At 33.3% G+C, this 19644-nt stretch overlaps 2 protein-coding genes across 2 annotated transcripts in view; both read left to right on the top strand.

Annotated features, from left to right (window-relative positions):
* LOC114336265 (pickpocket protein 28) overlaps positions 1-19644 on the top strand; it is a 353651-nt gene that overhangs the window by 314704 nt on the left and 19303 nt on the right. The gene's annotated exons all lie outside the window — the stretch shown is intronic.
* LOC126888875 (tigger transposable element-derived protein 4-like) lies at positions 4588-7225 on the top strand. The gene is made up of 2 exons (XM_050657302.1): positions 4588-4661; positions 5250-7225. Exon 2 carries the CDS (start codon positions 5250-5252, stop codon positions 7023-7025), a length of 1776 nt encoding a protein of 591 aa, XP_050513259.1. The 5' UTR covers positions 4588-4661; the 3' UTR covers positions 7026-7225.

Raw genomic sequence — 19644 nt, forward strand, 5'->3', positions numbered from 1 at the left:
TACATATAAATTGAAACAATAAAATTGTACTGTGTCATAATTTAAAACTCATTATGTTGCAGTCTTTTCCAGTTGATAAAATTGCAATTCAAAAACTTTGAGGTAGGTAGGTGTAACTTCCACATTATTATTTATTTTTTAAGTATTAAGGTTGATGTTGATATCAAAATTTAGATTTCAAAGATAGTTTTATGTAGGTAGATACTAATAGAGTAGATACAAAGTAAGCTGTAAGTAGTATAACTGCCCATGTATTACCTGTTATGTTATGTTGTTTTTTTTAGCTTTGCACTGTATGGATGGCACAGGAAGAGAACAAGATTACAAGAACATGAAACATCTTATTATGAATGTATATGTATGTGATCCTCAAAAAATGATTTTACAAAACAAGATAGAGAAAGAGCTTGAAAATCCCAAGGATCCTGCAAAATGTTTATTTGGTGTACTAGTCGAATAATAGTATCTAAAATTATTGAAACTGATTGTTGTGCAGTAACATATTTTAAAATTTAAAACACATTACGGGCATGAGGATGAAATAGAGCACTTACATAAATACCAAAATCAGATAAATATCTCTTCAAAGTTTATTTTGAGATTTTTTCAAAAATGTAGGTAAGTAAAATATTTGCATATCGACGGCGGAAAGGCAGGACTTCATAACTGAAAAATTTTTATAACATGAGTTATTTACTTCGATTTTCGCTTTAGAATGGCCGTCCGCACATGGGTCGATCGAAGACACGTCTCTAAGTTCGCGCGTCTTGCTCGTCTTGTACGAACCCTGCGGCACAAGCGATTGCTCTCCGCACACTTGTCGATTCAGTTTGCTCACATCTTCCAACTAGGAAGAACGCATTTTTTATATTATTAACCAGAACGACTATTTCGATCTGTAAAAAGTACGGTATTGTTACATTTTTAGTATAATTTGTATACAATAAGCATTATACAATTGAGGGTATTTTTCTACTTCCCCAACGAGTTTTATATTAAACACCTAGAAACAGAAGTTCAATGTTTTTAGAATTTTAGATTACAAACAATATATATATTTCCACAAAGCTAATAATAGTATTACAATAAAATAGTATTAAAGATTTGCTTTTCGGAATGATATCAAATTCTGATTTTGATCGAATTATTTTTAGTTTACACATAATTTATCAAAATTCATATCAGAAACAAAGAAATATACATTTAAATAAATTTAACATTCTTTTAGAACAAAATAGTATACATACTTTTGATAACCTAAATAGAAATAATGACATATTAGCGACAGTTGTCAATCTATCAAATAGACAGTTAAATGCAACGGAGAATTTGGTATTGTCAAAGGGTTTAAACTATGCTGTTACTTATCCATCTATTCCAAAATTAGACATAATTAGTTCAGTGGAAAAAATATCCCAGTGTTTACAAACTCATGAAAAAGAACAGTATAGGGTAGGGTAAGGTGGGGTAATACCCCAAGTAGCAATTTTTCGACGCATTGGTTGTCAGTACAAACAAATGCACTGTATATAACGTTGCCCGAGAGCATTTTCAGTTGTTTCGGCCAACGACCCCTAACCCGACTGACATTACGATGTTACAACATTAAGTAATATCTTTAGTTATATGGGCAACTAAGTTATTACTATTGTGATAACTACATATCACAGTCAAGTTTTTTCAACAATCGCAACTACTTAAAAACGTTATAATGCTAAACTAATTTACGCCCATGGGTTTTCTGGCCGACTAGGTAGTTGTCTCTCACGACCACAGGGCCTTTACGTATAGTTCTATAGATATGTGACACGTTTACGGCAACTTCAGGAGCAAAAAAAGAATTTACTTTATAACCTTACTTTTTTCTTATTATTTTATATTTTATTTTGCTGGAAATTTTCGATTTATTTAACAACCTGTTTATTTGTTTTTTATTAGCTGGTTTCTCCATTGTCCATTGTTTTATCAGTAGATTTGATAAGCTCTAATCTTTGTATCAGCTTTGCTAGACATGGTTGCCAGGCCAGTTCTTACTCTTTCAGTACTATATCCGTTGCAAGATAATTTGGCTGAAACTCCGACAAAATATGTACTTTTTGTACATATTTTGTCTGAATTCCATCCGAATTATCTTGCAGCGGATAGTAGTTTTGCTTTCAAAAAATCAATAGAAATCAGTAGATTCTTTTTAGGCCCTGTAAATACAGTAAAATCTGTGTTAACGGTTACTTGTCAAAATCGCCCGATTTCATAATCAACTTAAAGTAAAGTTCACTTTAAAGTTGACATTTACCCATATATGAATTGTGATAAAGGTAGAGGTACCAACTTACTTAAAATTTAAAAAACTGATTATGAAACCGAGCGTTACAATCATTTTGAAAATTCTCCAAACCAATTATATGAAGATTTCCTTATTTAGATCTGGTATTTACCAGTTTCATTTCTAGACAAGGCGAAAACGGCGGGCTCGAAGGGAAAAATATTCCCATGAAATTTTTTTGCATAATCACATTCATGAGACATCCCAGAATAAGGTTCAAGAAGTCGACCAAGTGAAAAGTGGGCCAATTTTTTTTAACAATTTTTTTTTAATCAAATTGCAAGAATCAATATTTTTGGTCCGAGCAATTTTTTCTTTAATCTTTTGGACCATTCTGGACAAAAAAGGTCTCTAATAATTTTTCTCTAAAGTTGATCGTTTTCGACTTATAAGCAATTTAAAATTGAAAAAAACGAAAAATGGCGATTTTCAAGGCTTAATAACTCGGTTAAAAGTTATTATTATGAAAGTCAATATATGACTAAATCAAAGTTTGAAGCCGCCCCTACAAGATCCTGAAGAAATTTTTGTCATTATTTTATTACTAAGCTGTTATTTTTATGTAATAATAATAAGCGCCATTCACGTGTGCGGGGCTGTAAATGCTGAGTGCGAGAGAGAAGCTATTTCAGCAGTCCCCGCACTCACATTTACAGCAGCGTCAATACGATACAACCACTCATTGTTATTAATTAAAAATAACAGCTTAGTAGTAAATTAATGAAACAGATTTCTTCGGGATCATGTAACGGCGACTTTAAACTTTGATTTAGTCACTTTCTGACTTTCAAAATAATAATTTTTGACCGACTTATTAAGCCTTAAAAATGGCCATTTTCGCGTTTTTCAAATTTTAACTTGCTTCTAACTCGAAAAAGATCAACTTTAGAGAAAAATTATAAGAGACCTTTTTTGTCCAGAATGGTCCAAAATATTTATTTTTGCAATTTGATTAAAAAAAAATTGTTAAAAAAAATTGGCCCACTTTTCTCGTGGGCGACTTCTTGAACCTTATTCTGGGATGTCTCACGAATGTGATTCTGCAAAAATATCTCATGGGAATATTTTCCCAACGAACCCGCCGTTTCCGCCTTGTCTATTCTCTGTCCATCTATTATCATCATCTACGTCCTGAATCTTATTTTCGGTAATGACATTGGGAAATTGTAACAAAATGTCTAAAAATTAATTTAGAAATGGGGTGAATACTATTAAAAAGAAAATTTTATTTTAGTGATAACAAATATTGAAATATACCAAACATCTAATAAAAATCATTGCCTACTAGAATTTTTTAAATAATATCAAAAATATACCAAAACAGTAGATATCTACTAAATGTGGCAACGCTGTTAACGAGAATGATGCACTTCATTGCACTGATCACATGACCTCTGTCACCCAATAAGAGAGTGCGTTCTAAAGTGGTTGGGATAGTCGGTCCAGGCCGTGTTTGGTCGGCGATTGGACTTCTCGGTTGTCTCATCCGTCTATGGTTCGTAATAAGGTATATTTTAAGTAATATTGGTAATGTTGTTTAATGCACCATTTTGGTTTTTTTGGGATGTAAAGAAAATAAAAACACAAAATATAAAAAATGCAGGCATTTTCTAATACCTTTAAAAGCACCATCAATACATTAAATTTATACAAAACATCTTTAACATAAATTCTGGCTTTTATATTAAAATTAGATTTTTTAAATTTACATATTTTTTGTTAAAAAGGTGATAAAAAATGAGCGCGTGTGTTTTTTAAAGGTGGAATATCCATATTTGACGGTAATCTGAGATGCGTTTATAAATTTCACATCAGGTAATTTTGTTTAAGTCCTTATCTATGTAATTATATAAATTTAAATTATATAATTATATATGATTCAAAATAGTTTACTTTTTATATAGGTAAAAAAACATAACCAGTCCGACTCTTTGAGCAACCATTGCACGCAGGCACTTTTTATAGTCGCTTCAGTTGTCTTATGCAACGCTTAAGGTTGCCTAGGCAACGTCAAGACAACTCAAAAATCGTCCACCAAATTAGTGCAGAATTGGGTCGTCTTCTAGGCAATAACAACGTTGTAACAAAACGTTGCCACGCGGTAGACAACGTTGTCGCGTCGACAAATTGCTACTTGGGACCGGACAGCGGGGTAATACCGGACTGCGTTGTTTGTGCACGTATCGGCATATTATTGAATTTCGCGCTCATCACAGGCTGACCGTTAGACATCTGAATCTCAGTTCTCAGTTTAGTCGCTGCCACGTGCTTGCAAAGAGAGTTGTCACAAAAATTACAAAATTTAGTGTGTGATTATATGAATTAACTGATTTTAAAGGTGAGTATTGACCATTTCTATTATAAGAAATTGATGAGATTACGTGCAAAGTCATAGCTTACGCAGTGTATTTTACGTATCTTTAAGTAGTTTTATTCATTACTTCCTCTAATAATTACTACCGAACATATGCATAAATATGTCGTTTAGGGGTAATGCCGGACACTGTGTCCGGCATTACCCCAGCTCCGGTTTGAACTATTTATTGTATTGGGAGATAGGTACATGCAAATACCTGCTGTTGTTTTATTATGATGGAATATTGGAAAGTGGATATAAATATAGTTAATAGGTAATAATTCATAATTACCTACATTTATAATTATTTTTTCAACATTTTTTATAAATTTTTGTAGTTTTTGTTTCCCATTACAATTAAAACAAAATCTAATATAGTTTATGACATGTATGTGACATTTACATATTAATTCTTTGTAGACCTGAAGAAGATCCCATTCGTGATTAAAACATTGGCAATAAAAATAACTCAACAAACATACCTACAGTATTTATATCCAGTTTCTGCGATTCCATCATAATATTTATTATTGGATACAAAACAGTAAACACTGTTATTTTAATTTACAGATGCCGCGGAATTATAAAAGAGTCACCGAAAAAGCTTCGTGGAGAGAGGAGGAGTTGCAAGGAGCACTCCGTGCTATACAGAATGGTATGTCGTTAAGAAAAGCTGCAATAAAATTTTCAATTCCAAAATCTACGTTACACGAACGACTTAAAAATGGCACTGCCCCTTCTGGACCTTCCTTGGGCCGAAAGCCAGTTTTTTCAGTTGAAGCCGAAAATGCACTTGCTGTTCAAATTAAGAAGCTGGCAAAAGTTTTTTATGGAATAACTCCCCAGGAAGTACGAAGATGTGCTTTTGGATTTGCACAATCAAACAACATCCGAGTCCCCTTTAATCAAGAAAGAAAAATGGCTGGTAAAGACTGGGAAAGGGGCTTCATATCTCGTCACAATATTACGTTAAGGAAACCAGAAGCAACCAGCATTAACAGAATTACAGCTTTTAGTCGCAATGAAGTTACCATTTTTTTTAACAATTTATCCAGACTTATGGAAAAATATGCATTTTCACCCAATAAAATTTATAATTGCGATGAAACTGGGGTCACTACTGTACAACGCCCACCAAAAATATATGCAGAAAAAGGTCAGAAGCGTGTTGGATTTGTTACAAGCTGGGAAAGGGGGAAAACAACCACAGCGATGTGTGCCGTCAACGCTACAGGAAGCTATATACCTCCCATGTTTATATTTGCACGCCAAAGAATGGCGTCCCATCTTCAACGAAACGGTCCCCCTGGTGCCCTTTACACATGCTCAAAAAATGGGTGGATTACAGAGGACATATTTCTTACTTGGTTACAACATTTTCAAGCATTTGTAAAAGCATCCAAAGAAGATCCAGTTCTTTTAATCATGGACAATCATAGCACTCACTGCACGTTACAAGCATATAATTTTTGTAGAGATAACGGTATTGCTGTTCTGACAATCCCTCCACATTCATCACATCGCCTTCAGCCACTCGATGTGAGCTTTTACTTTCCTCTAAAGACCGCATTCAACTCTGAATGTTCCAAATATTTGACCAGCCATCCAGGGGAGAAAATCACGCCTAGTGAGATTGCTGAATTATTTAATTTAGCATTTAGTAGAGTGGCAACCCCGGAAAAGGCTATCAAGGGATTTAAAGAGACAGGTATTTTCCCCTACAACCCTGACGTATTCACAGATGAAGATTTTGCTCCTGCAGAAACCCTTCAATCCACTGTTTCTGATGCACTTCAAGAACCTACCCAAGCAGAAAAAGTACTCAAAACAAATGAGACTACCCCTGAAAAAAATAGTAGTGTGAATGAGACAGAATTAAAAAATGTTTCCTTTGCCGAAATAATTCCTCTACCATCTTGTTCTCACGAAAATGTTGTAAAGAGACAAAATAAGGCAAACAAGCAACACTCTATTGTATTTACGTCAACACCGCTAAAAGAAGAGCTAGAAAAAAAAGAAGAGAAGAAAAATAAAAAGACAACAATCAAATCAGATAAGGCTAAAAGAAATGTATTTGTGACACAGGAGGGGTCTACATTAAGACAAAAATCAAAGCGAACAAAAATTGCCTTAAACTATAAAATATGTGAAGAAGGAGAAAGTGAGATAGAGGATGATGACGATGTTAGGGACAAGAACATTACCGAAGACATTTGCATTTTGTGTGGAGAATTTGGCAAGAACAGTGAACTTTGGCTAAGATGTGTGTATTGTGGTCATTGGGCACACAAGGCATGTTCTAACTCTCCAAAAGACAAAAAATTTATTTGCGACTTTTGTTTGTAAAAGGTGTCCGTCATTACCCCAACATAGAGGGTAATACCGGACAGTGACGACTTTTTTTATATGTATATTTTTAATTTTGTATTGTAATTTTAAAAAGTTTTTTTAATCAAAATTTGTAGACTAACATGTGTTCTTCATTTTTGCTTAGGTTTAAAATTTTAATGTCGTCTAATAATAAAATAAATTCTAATTATCTTTAAGTGTACGCCATTACCCCACCTTACCCTACTATGTAAACTTGAATTGGAAAAGATAAATCAAATTGAACAGAACATCAGTAAAGAGGAAATGAAAGCTTTAAAAACTTTAAAAAATGATGACTCCATAACGATTCTACCAGCGGATAAAGGAAATGCAATTGTAATAATGGATAAAATACAATATGAGGACAAAATTACAGATCTAATTACAAATGAACCTTATACCAAATTAACGAAGGATCCAACGAAAACACTGGAAAACAAAATCTATAGAACTTTATTCAAATTTAAAAATGATCTAACATACTATCAAAGAAAATTAATGACACCTCATTACAGTAAGTCACTACATTTTTATGGAGTGCCGAAAATTCATAAAGCGAACATACCACTTAGACCCATTTGTAGTACCATCAGTTCTCCTTGTAGTGAACTATCAAAATTTTTATTAAACATTATAAAACCATTTGCTAATAATGATGACACATTTATAAAAAATACAAAACATTTTTTAAACAAATTATCAACTATTGAGTTTAATCCAAATAATATTTTAGTAAGTTTTGACATAAACAGTTTATTTACAAATGTGCCATTAGATAAGACTTTAAACATAATCAAAACGAAATTAGAGAATGATGATACATTGACAAATACGACAAAACTAAATGTATCAGCTATAATGGAGTTATTGACATTATGTACTAATAATACCTATTTTCAACTAAATAATGAATTTTATAAACAAAATTTTGGTCTAGCAATGGGCTCCTCTTTATCTCCATTATTGGCTAATATATTTATGGAGGATTTCGAAACTAATATCATTTCTAAACAAAATTTAAAACCCACTGTATGGTGGAGATATGTAGATGATGTGTTTTCAATATGGCCTCATAGATCAGAATTGTTGGATACATTCCTGAATATTATAAACGATCAAGAAGAGACAATAAAATTTACAATGGAAAAGGAATATAATAACACCCTGCCTTTCCTCGATGTTTTAGTCTCAAAGAAGGATACTGGATATGAGACTCAAGTGTATAGAAAACCAACACATACCAACAGATATCTCAATTACAAATCAAATCACAACATCAACGTTAAAAAGGGAATCATAAAATCCTTATATGATAGAGCCAAAATTACTTGTTCTAACGAAAATTCATTTTTAGAAGAAAAACAATTCTTAACATCTGTTTTATTAAAAAATGATTATCCTTTATCGTTTATAAATAAGGAATTGTCAAGATTGGATCGAATGGAACAGAACAACATAGAACGGAATCCTACAACATTCACAAGAAATAATACGAGGAAAATATCAATACCATACATAAAAGGACTATCCGAGAAACTTAAAACAATAGGAAATAAATTCAACATTTCAACAACATTCAAAACAAACAACACATTGAGATCTATTCTATCTAAGACTAAACCTAACAATGAACAAGAAAGGACAAAGAATTGTATTTATAAAATACCTTGTGAATGCGAACAGTTTTATATAGGTGAAACATCAAGACCATTAAACGTTAGAATAAGTGAACATCAATCTTATATTAAAAATAGAGAGTTTGATAGATCTCAAATATGTCAACACGCATGGGATAATGAACATAGAGTTCAGTGGAGAGATTCAAGTATAGTCCTGAAAGAAACAGATAGTAAAAAGAGAAAAATCAAAGAAACGGCTCTAATTATGCTAAACGAAACCAATTGTGTCGCAAATTCCTCGGTGGAATGCAGTAGGATGTGGATACACAAAATACCCATACTGAAAGAGGAAGTCAATAGAAAGAAAATACCACAATTAGTAAGTCAATAGTCGAGTTAGTACATATTTTATATTTTAGTATTACTTATATATCTATGTATTATTGATATTATTTATAATTTAAACAAAATTATAGTAAAGTCAGCATTTGGTATTAATTTTGAGAGTAATTTAAATGTAAGACCAAATACTTACGATGTCGGGATAGTATCACGAGGTTTTTCCTGGTTTTCCCTCGTGATTTACTATGAGATCTCTAACACGAGAATTTTAATGTCACCGTTGCATGTGGTTGTCTTTTTAAAGACAGATTACATGCTATGATTTTTTTGTGACGGATATTCTTGAGTTGGGGTTGATTTCATGTAATCGAATGAACTATCTTTCAGTAAAGTCGTCCCAGGAACGCAACTCATAAATATTGGCAATATCATTTTAAAGTCTTCTACTTTAAAATATATCATATGTATCTGAATTGCCGATATAAATGAGTCAAATTAAATAAATTATTAGAAGAATTTTTTTACTAAGCAACAACATTTTTGTTTCCATTAGTAGTATTTTGTATTTTGACAACGGCACCCGATTTGGGCGTCGAAACGTTAATAAAAATCATTTTTTAATAATATTGTGGCTTATTTCCCATTATAAATAGTTAAAATAGTATTACAATCAACGAACATAACATGCACCGATCTTTAAATAAATGTAAAATTTCATTCAGCCCAAAAAACAACAGAAACGAAGGAAACAAATAAAATAAACTACCTATTATGACTAAAACCGTGCGTCTCACTCGAACTTTCTCGTGCACTACGGATCGCAAGCGACGAGAGCCGTACAAGACGAGGAGATTTGCAATTCTAAACACTCCGTGTACGGAGCTCAATGGCACAACGAAGGAACTTTACTGGCGGGGAGAGACCTACGTGACTGGAATCGAGTCGAGTAATTCGAGCGTCGCCTCATGTGCGGACGGTCTAAGACCGTCCGCACATGGGTCGATCGAAGACACGTCTCGAATTTCGCGCGTCTTGCTCGTCTTGTATGAACCCTGCGTCACAAGCGATTGCCCTCCGCACACTAGTCGATTCTGTTTTTATAAATTAACGCATTTTTTATACAGTAACCAAAACGACTATTTCGATCTGTGAAGAGTACGGTATTATTACATTTTTATACAGTTGCATTATACAGTTGAGGGTATTTTTCCAGTTCCTCAACGAATTTTATAATAAACACCTAGAAACAGAAGTTCAATGTTTTCAGAATTTCACATTACAAACAACCCAGATAACAACATAAACTTGTTTCAAACTTGCAACAAGTTTGATACATCAAACATGAAAGCTTGCTGCAGGTTTGCCATGTCAACTTTGCAAACTTGCAGCAAGGTTAAATCAAACTTGCTAGTTGGTGTGTGACAAACTTGCATGAAGTTTGTTTTTTCAAACTTGATACAAACTTGATATAACAAACTTTCTGAAGGTTTGTTTCTGTTTTGTTGCATGAAGTTTGTTTTTTCAAACTTGATACAAACTTGCTTAAGGTTTGTTTTGAGATACTAGCCACAATTTGAATAAAACAATGTGAATAAAAAATACAATACCATTTTATATAACTATTTATTAATCACTCGACTAAAATACAATCTATTATATAAAATTATTCACTGGAACTTACATTAAACACCCTAGCTTCAGATTCCGGTGCTTGGTTTTGTCTATCAGCTCTGAAACAAATAGAAATTGTTAAAAACTCTTGCTGTGTGAACAGAATTAATCTATGTTATTAAAAGAGGTAAAAAGAACAGAAGTAGTAAAAAGAAGAGAAGTAACAATTTTACAATAAAACCTAAAATTTATTTATTATATCTATTTTATAATATATAATTTATTTTAAATAGTATGTGAGTAGCTACAAAAAAACATAAAAGACTTACCTCTACCTCAATGCCACCAGAGTTGACCAGAGCAAAATGAGTAGGTACTAATCTGTAATGCAGTAAGCATGCAGTTTTGTCTATTAACAATGAAGAAAATAGGCTTCAGCTTAGTAATAATAATTAAGGTAATAGTCTCGGAGAATTGTACGGAAAATTTAAGTTGTAAAAAACTTGAAGAAAAATATCAATCAACATAACCACAACAACAAACTATCACGTTCTATCACCGCGTAGCCGCGTACGCTAGCAGATTATTTTTCCCCTGTTGCCAGCCATCAAGTAAATTTTCCCTCAACTTACCTTAAAAATTCTCACTTTTATGAAAAAATTCGCTCCTATTTACAAAATCTGCGAAAATATGTTGAATTATTTTCAAATATTTTGATTTTTTTAAATATTGTGCAATTTGGACTGGAGCAAAAATTCCCTTTTGAGATAACTTTTTCAATTGTATGTTGAAAATTCTCGCAAACACAGAAATTTCCCTCCGGGTGGCAACACTTTCGTTGTCGTGGGCGGGACATCAGTCGGGGCGCCGAACGAAAAACGAATCGAAGCGGGCTGTGCAAAGCTAAGCATGAAGCAAAGTTGCTACAAACTTGAATAATCATCTTTGTCATAACAATATTGCAGAAAACTTGTCACAAACTTGCCTCGTCATATTTGACGCAACAATGAAAAATCAAAGAAGAATCAAACTTGCCACAAATTTACATGCTATCTGGGAATATATTTCCACAAGGCTAATAGTACTACAATCAACGAACATAACATTCACCGATCTTTAAAAAGACTAAAATTTAATTTAGGGCACAAATCAGCAAAAGTGAAGCAAACAAATAAAATAATGACTGTAAACTTGCGTCTCACTCGAACTTTCTCGTTCTCTTCAGATCGCACGGAACGAGAGTCCTACAAGACGAGGAGATTTGCAATCCTAAACGCTCCGTGTACGGAACTCAATGCCACAACGAAGGAACTTAAGTGACGGGGAGAGATCTACGCGATTGGGATCGAGTCGATTACTTCGAGCGTCGCTAAATGTGCGGACGGCCTAAGTGTATCGGCAGCTATTAAACAGCGGTTACAGCTGGGAAAGTTTCCGGAAGGCTTCCAAAAGGCTTTCCCAGCTCTAAAAGCTGTTTAATAGGTGCCAATACACTTATTCTAAAGCGAAAACCGAAGTAACTCATTTTATACAAATTTTTTAGTTACGAGGTCCTGTTGGTATTATATGTATAGTCAAATGTTTTTATATCAGGCATAAGTGAAACCTTTTACAATGCCTGGTCAAATGTAATGGGTACTGCTCCTAATAGATTGTTAAGTGCCTGGCACATAGATAGGGCATGACAAGTAAATCTTAATAAAATATCTGATTCTGAAAAAAATCCTATTATGTATACAAGATGTATTAATGATGGTTTAGAGAGTATTAAGAGCTTTTTGGGTAGACTTCTAAGTGATGCAGATACATACAATTTTAGAAGTATTTCCAGTAGAACTACTGCAATAACATCCAACAATGGGCCTATTGTTATAGGAAGGGGTTGTGGAATTAATACCAATATGACCATTCAAAATTTTCATAAAATTTTGGATAAAAGAGTATCCATTAGTTGTTATCAGTTAAGCTTAAAACTTGGCACTCATGGAAAGCTATACCATAATATATAATAGGTATATCTCATAATATTACATCTCATATTGTTCACTACAGTAGTAATGAGTGAGTCTGCATACACAGAACCATAATACTATATTATAGTTCGTGTATGCAGGCTCACTCATTACAATAGTGAGCAATATCAGATATAACATATTATAGTATAACTCTCTGTGCATGACCAGATTAACATGTTTGGTGCCCATCTCGAACAAGCTCCACTTGGCTGGTACCACATACTTAAATCATTTATTTAGTTACACAGTACTACTCACATAACTTATGCGTCGTCAGTACCCTCGGTAAAACCTTCGTGATGCTACCCATACGTCATGGCCACTGAATGTGTTAAAGCTTGTTAATGTAGGAGAGTTATACTAAAATATATATCTTATATTATATTACCTTAAATAGAAAAAATATTTTATTTAAATTGTATCCATGTAAGTTTTGATTTAATGAAATAAACCTTTTAATCAAAAAATTGTTGTTTACTTGTGTACACCCAGCAATATCCTGATCATAGATAAATAATATAGTATTACCGGATCCTGATATGCAGACGCCAATAGGGCTTTTCATCTATTGTCATTTGTTTCGAGCTTCTGTCATGAGTCACATAATATTAATGTATCTATGTCATACGTCTTTGGTTTGTATCATTGGTATATACCAATAGCGTACGACGTAGATATATTAATATTATGTGACACATGGCAGAAGCTCGAAACATATTACTGTGAATGAAAAGCCCTATTGAATAGCGCTTTTCATCGATTGTCATTTGTTTCGAGCTTTGGTCACGTGTCACATAGTATTAATATATCTACGTCATACGTCTTTGGTTTGTATCGTTGGCAATACCAATAACTATGATGTAGATATATTTTTTATTTTATTTTATTTTATTTTATTTATCAACGGGCAAGCAAGCCCAATTACAATAATGTTAAACTCTAAAATCCTAATACTGACTATATCTACGGTTACAATACAAAAAGTTAATCTGTATTATTATACAAAGCAATACAACAAGTTATCTATATCGAATGCAATACAAAAAGTTATCTATATCCATTACTCAAGTCAAGAGTACACGAAACCTGACGCAAGAATGAGCCAAAGGCTGCAAAGAAATCTATGTTATCATATTGATTGGCTAGTCTGGCAGTTCTTGAAATGAAGTTATTAAATCCATAGTTAGTGCGATGTAATGGGTAATGGAAACTAGCTGCAGATCTGGTAAGTCTAGATGGAACATGTATATTAATTTTATTGAGCAAAGAAGAAGCAGCAGCTGTACCGTGCAGAATATTGTAAAAAGTAACAAGATCTCTCTTCTTATGACGCATAGAGATGGGTGGCATATTTAATGTAGCAAGTAAATCTGCATCATTGTAGTTGTCCAAGATGTTTAATGTGAAAGCAATCTGTTTTTAAGGAATTTATGCTCAACACGACACAGGGTCTCAATATGCACACCATAAAAAGGTGACCACACACAGGATGCATACTCAAGATGGGGACGGACAAGAGAGCAATAAAGCGTCTTTAAGGCAGTAATCCCAGTAAAATCCATATTAATATTAGACAACACATGACAGAAGCTCGAAACAAATGACTGAATGAAAAGCCCTATATCATGTAAATACAAGTCATAAAGATGTCTTTCTACGGTTAAAATTTCACAGCCTAAAGACGTCATTTATGTAACTTCTTAAGACGTCACAAAATGACGGCAATAAGAAAATATAATTTATTAACGCCTCGCCCCCAGGTAAAGTAAAGGTGCTAGGCCACTAAGAATGTTTTTTAAATTTTTTTTATTTTGCGGCTTTAGCGCTTAGCTATTTAGCCAGATACATGATGAGAATTAATACTATTATAATACATATTAAAACTAATTCAAATTACTAGTAATTTTATTAATATTCTGAATAATTATGTAACCACTTAATACTAAAATAAAAAAGTGTCCATCTATACTATCCAACACATTTTCACCTTTGAAATCGTAAATCTCCATTCCCATTAAAAAATACTTTGTATAAAGTATATCTCTTTTGAGCTTCATTTTTTTTTAAATACATACTGCAAAATGAGTTTTAAATTATGACACAAGTACAATACTTGTTTCAATATTTACATGTCAATAAAATAATCCTAATTAATTACTTGTAAAAGTAAGGTTATATTAAAATTTAAGAATACAGAACTCTCTTTTAAAATCAAAGTGGCATTAGACTAATTTTAAAATTCCCGCTAAAAGGAAAAAGGTAAATCTGGCAACAGTGCCGTCGTTTGCTGGATATTTAATCTCTCCCGAGATCACTTACTACGTCAAATTCAAATTCTTTTTCAGCGACCCCAAAACACCCGAGTAACAAAATTAAACTCATTTTCGTCGATATAATTGACGAGTTCTAATTTTTTTATTGTTTGTTTGAGATGCACTTTAAGAATTCATTTTTTGTATGCACAAATGCAGTTCTTCAATATTATCTCATGGCTATGGGTCAAAAGTTTCCTGACGCATTCACAAATCGAATGCAAAAAGAATTATTAAGATCCGTCTTGTCGTTTTTTTTTTGGGCAGTACCTATCTCGGCCCAATCAACAGGTAGGTCTTTTAAAAATGTCCCAAGTCGGCGCAAAGATTAAAACTGCCCGATATAAAATATACCCAGCTCGGCTCATGGGATATTAATTGTTACTATCAAATAATTTTACATCTCATTTTTTTTTGTAACCCTAATAGCACACGACGTCCAATGGACGTCCAAAATAGGTCCATTTTTGGTCCTAACGTCCATGGACTATAAATGGACGTCCTTTGGACGTCCCATGTTGGACGTCCTTCGGAAGGAATAAATATGGACGTCCTTTGGACGTCCGACGTTGGACGTCCTTCGGACGGAATAAAAATGGACGTCCTTTGGACGTCCGACGTTGGACGTCCTTCGGAAGGAATAAATATGGACGTCCTTTGGACGTCCGACGTTGGACGTCCTTCGGACGGAATAAAAATGGACGTCCTTTGGACGTCCGACGTTGGACGTCCTTCGGAAGGAATAAATATGGACGTCCGACGTTGGACGTCCTTCGGAAGGAATAAATATGGACGTCCTTTGGACGTCCGACGTTGGACATTCTTCGGACGGAATAAAAATGGACGTCCGACGTTGGACGTCCTTCGGATGGAACAAATATGGACGTATATATACTGGACGAAATACGGACAATTCCCTAATAGCACACGACGTCATTTGGACGTCCAAAATAGGTCCATTTTTGGTCCTAACGTCCATGGACTATAAACGGACGTCCCATGTTGGACGTCCTTCGGAAGGAATAAATATGGACGTCCTTCGGACGGAATAAATATGGACGTCCTTTGGACGTCCGACTTTGGACGTCCATACTGGACGAAATACGGACGTTTTATGAACGCTTATATTGGACACATTATACCAATTACGAGATCAAATAGCAAAATAATTCAATAAAATATTAACTTGCGTTAACTTTACGTTAATGAAATACAGTCAAACCTGTCACTAACGGCCACTAAAATGAAAGAACTATTGGCCGATATAGAAAAGTGGTCGTTATTGCCAGTTTTTGTAGCCTAGATATACAGTACAACCTGTGTTACTGGCCACCTGTACTAACGGCCAGTTTAAAAATTCCCCAAACCAATTATATCTAGACTACAAAAACTAATTCATTTACCGGTCACCTTTCTATATCGGCCAATAGCTTTTTCATTTTTAGCGGCCGTTACTGACAGGTTTTACTGTAATTAGTGTGGGGAATTTTTAAACTGGCCGTTAGTACAGGTGGCCGGTGTTGGCAGGGGGCCGGTAACACAAGTTTTACTGTAGTTTAAATCGATTAGATCGAAAGATTAAATCTTAATTCAAAATTGTATATTAAATTATTACAATTATAAAACTATATAGTTTAATATCCAAAACATGTTTTGATTTCATGTAATGTAATGAAAATCTTATTTGTAAATTATTGGTTACAATGTTTAACAACAGGAAATATTCAAGAATAAATAAAATAAAAGTTTCCCCTAACAACAAAACATTCCAGGAATTCTACTATCAAAGTTCTATTCCGTGAACATCTGATTAAATTATGGCTGGAAAGTTACCACAAGATATTCTATGAAAAGAGTACAATGTCCTCCTGGAGGGGTAAAATTTTCCATACTCTAAAGAGAGGCCATTTACTATTCAATTTGCGTTCATTTTCAAATTTGCCGCGCGAGTATCTATGTAGCGTCGCGTGGTCATTGGTCATCAAGTCATCAATTATTTCATTTTCATCATAAGATAACCTAAAAATTTAGTAACAATTTTGATTGGAAAAAAATGCATCGATAAGGGGGTGAAAAATGGAAATTAGTGGCTTTTTTTGCTGTACTCAACTGTACTGTTTAGTATGCTAGTTTTGGCTATGGCTGGATCTCTTAAACAATTATGTAAGTATTATAAAATCCGTTTTCAATTTTCTTTATGAAACGAATCATTTATGCATGTATTACCTGTAAATATTTTGATTTTTAATTGTAAAGAATAGAAAAATTACCGTTCATTTTAATTTTTTTTAGAATCAGCTGAAAGTGGTCTACAAAAAACCAGATATAACCAAAATAAAGATATAAAAAGTGTATTGGCTAATTGGAAGAAACAACATTGTCCATGCATAATAAGTTATTACTTTATAAACAAATATTAATACCTAGGAATGGAACCTGGATATAATCATCAAGAAGATAGCAGGAATCCCGACAAACAACTTAAATAAGTACAAGAATATTGAGGAAATCCTCCTCGATACTACTGGGCAAACTAGAAGATTGAAGAGGACAAAGCCTTTTGAACTAGTTTGAGTGATAGGTGATAGTGAAAAGCAGAGCATAGTGCGTGATGTGGCTGTGTATGTTAGAATAGTGCACGATCTTGTTAGATTAGATAAGAGACGCTATCGGGTAAGCTCTTCATTTTAAGAAACATTAGTAATTTAGGTTAAATTAAAATTGCTCATTGGTCAGTTATGACCAGATTGCTTTTTTTATGTTTGGCAAAAAGGGCGTAAGTCAGAATTGCACATTGCTAATGTTTTGATGATTTCTGGACCAGCAAAAAACTGTTGTAGACGTAAACTGTATGTACCAATAAAAAGAGCCGATTTTTCTGGTCCAGAAATCATCAAAACATTATCGATGTGCATTTCTGACTTAAGCCCTTTTTCCCAAACATCAGAGAATTGTAATGTACAAATTCTCCTATCTGATTTTTCATGAATTTTGTAGGAGACGAAAAACCATTTTTAGGATCATCTCCTGCTTTCACATGTAAATTTTGACATGTCTTGTAGTAAATAGATAGTTGAATTTACTACAAAACATGTCAAAAAATATATGAAAACAGGAGGTAACCATAAAAAAGTTTTTAGTCTCTCTTACAAAACTCATGAAAAAACAAATCGGAGGTATGTCACATCAGTGACTATATCCAGGGAATGTCTAAAAAATATACTTTGATGTCCCAAGAACCAAATATAACCTTTATATATATACAGGGTGTAACAAAAATACAGGTCATAAATTTAATCACATATCCTGGGACCAAAAATAGTTTGATTGGACCTAACTTACCTTAGTACAAATGTGCACAAAAGAAAAGTTACAGCCCTTTGAAGTTATATATTAATAGCACCAAGGGCCTTAGAGGCCCATGGCTTGAAAAGTTTGTTTTTTCTTCATTTTCACGTTTCTTTATGTACTGAGATCTTCTCTGGCTTGATATGTGATTTTTCTCCATTCCTTCCTCTTATTCATTTTTCTTTTCTGACCCTGTAACACCATTCTTTCCAAATCTTTTTCGACCTCTTGCTTCCATCTATTTTCCGGTCTTCCTCTTCTCTTTCTTGAAGCTATAGTGTAGTTTAGTACCCTTTTCGGAGTCCTCGTTTTTGGCATCCTTTCAATGTGACCTCGTGATCTAAGTCTCTGTGCCTTTATCACTCATTTGAAGTTACAAAATGAAAAGTGATTTTTTCCAATGTATCGAAAACAATGTGCTTTTGTGCACGTTTCAATTTAATTATTATTGTAGTACCTACCATTTAAACAACGTTTTAAAAACTTTTTTGCCTCTTATTGCTTTTTCGAAAAGTCAATTTTTATCGAAATATTGTGAATATTTGTCAAATCCACCACATATTTGTATATGGTTAAGTACGATTATGGAGACTTGGTAATAATATGCAAACTTATTTATGCTTTACATTTTTAGGTATATTTTGAACCATATTAAAAAAGAAGCCAGACTCGATAAAACGTGCCTTATCGAAAAAATACAGAGGCAAAAAAGTTTTGAAAACACTCTGTTTAACTAATGGTACCTCAGTAATAGTTTAATTGGAACATACAACATTTGGGGGGTTTAAAGGAACAAAACCCCCATAAAATTTTTACGTGGACATATTAAAAAAGAAGTCGCAACTCGATAAAAACTGCCTTATCTGAAAAATACTAAGAAACAAAAATATTGAATTTAACTAATGGTACCACAATAATAAAATTGAATTGGAACATACACAAAAGTTTGGGAGGATTTAAGGGATCAAAACCCCCATAAAATTTTTATGGGGTGCACAAATTTCACCATAATTTTTCTTTAAGATATTCCTGCCATAATAATGCCACATGTCACATGTCCATTTTCAATAAAAAATCGCTAATAGTTTTCGATATAATCGAAAAAATCCATTTTCATTTTGTAATTTCAAAGGGCTGTAACTTTTTATGTGCATATTTGTACAAGGTAAGTTAGGTTCATTTGAACTATTTTTGGTCCCAGAATAATGTGATTTAATTTATGACCTGTATTTTTGTTACACCCTGTATATACAGCCCATTACGCACCACCTTAAAAATTGGGCATTTTTGATGTCTCGAATTTCCTAAACCTGTTGTTGCATCTAAGTGATTTTTTTTATAATATTCT

The sequence above is a fragment of the Diabrotica virgifera genome, chromosome 7 (assembly GCF_917563875.1).
Source record: "Diabrotica virgifera virgifera chromosome 7, PGI_DIABVI_V3a".
Taxonomy (NCBI): Eukaryota; Metazoa; Arthropoda; class Insecta; order Coleoptera; family Chrysomelidae; genus Diabrotica; species Diabrotica virgifera.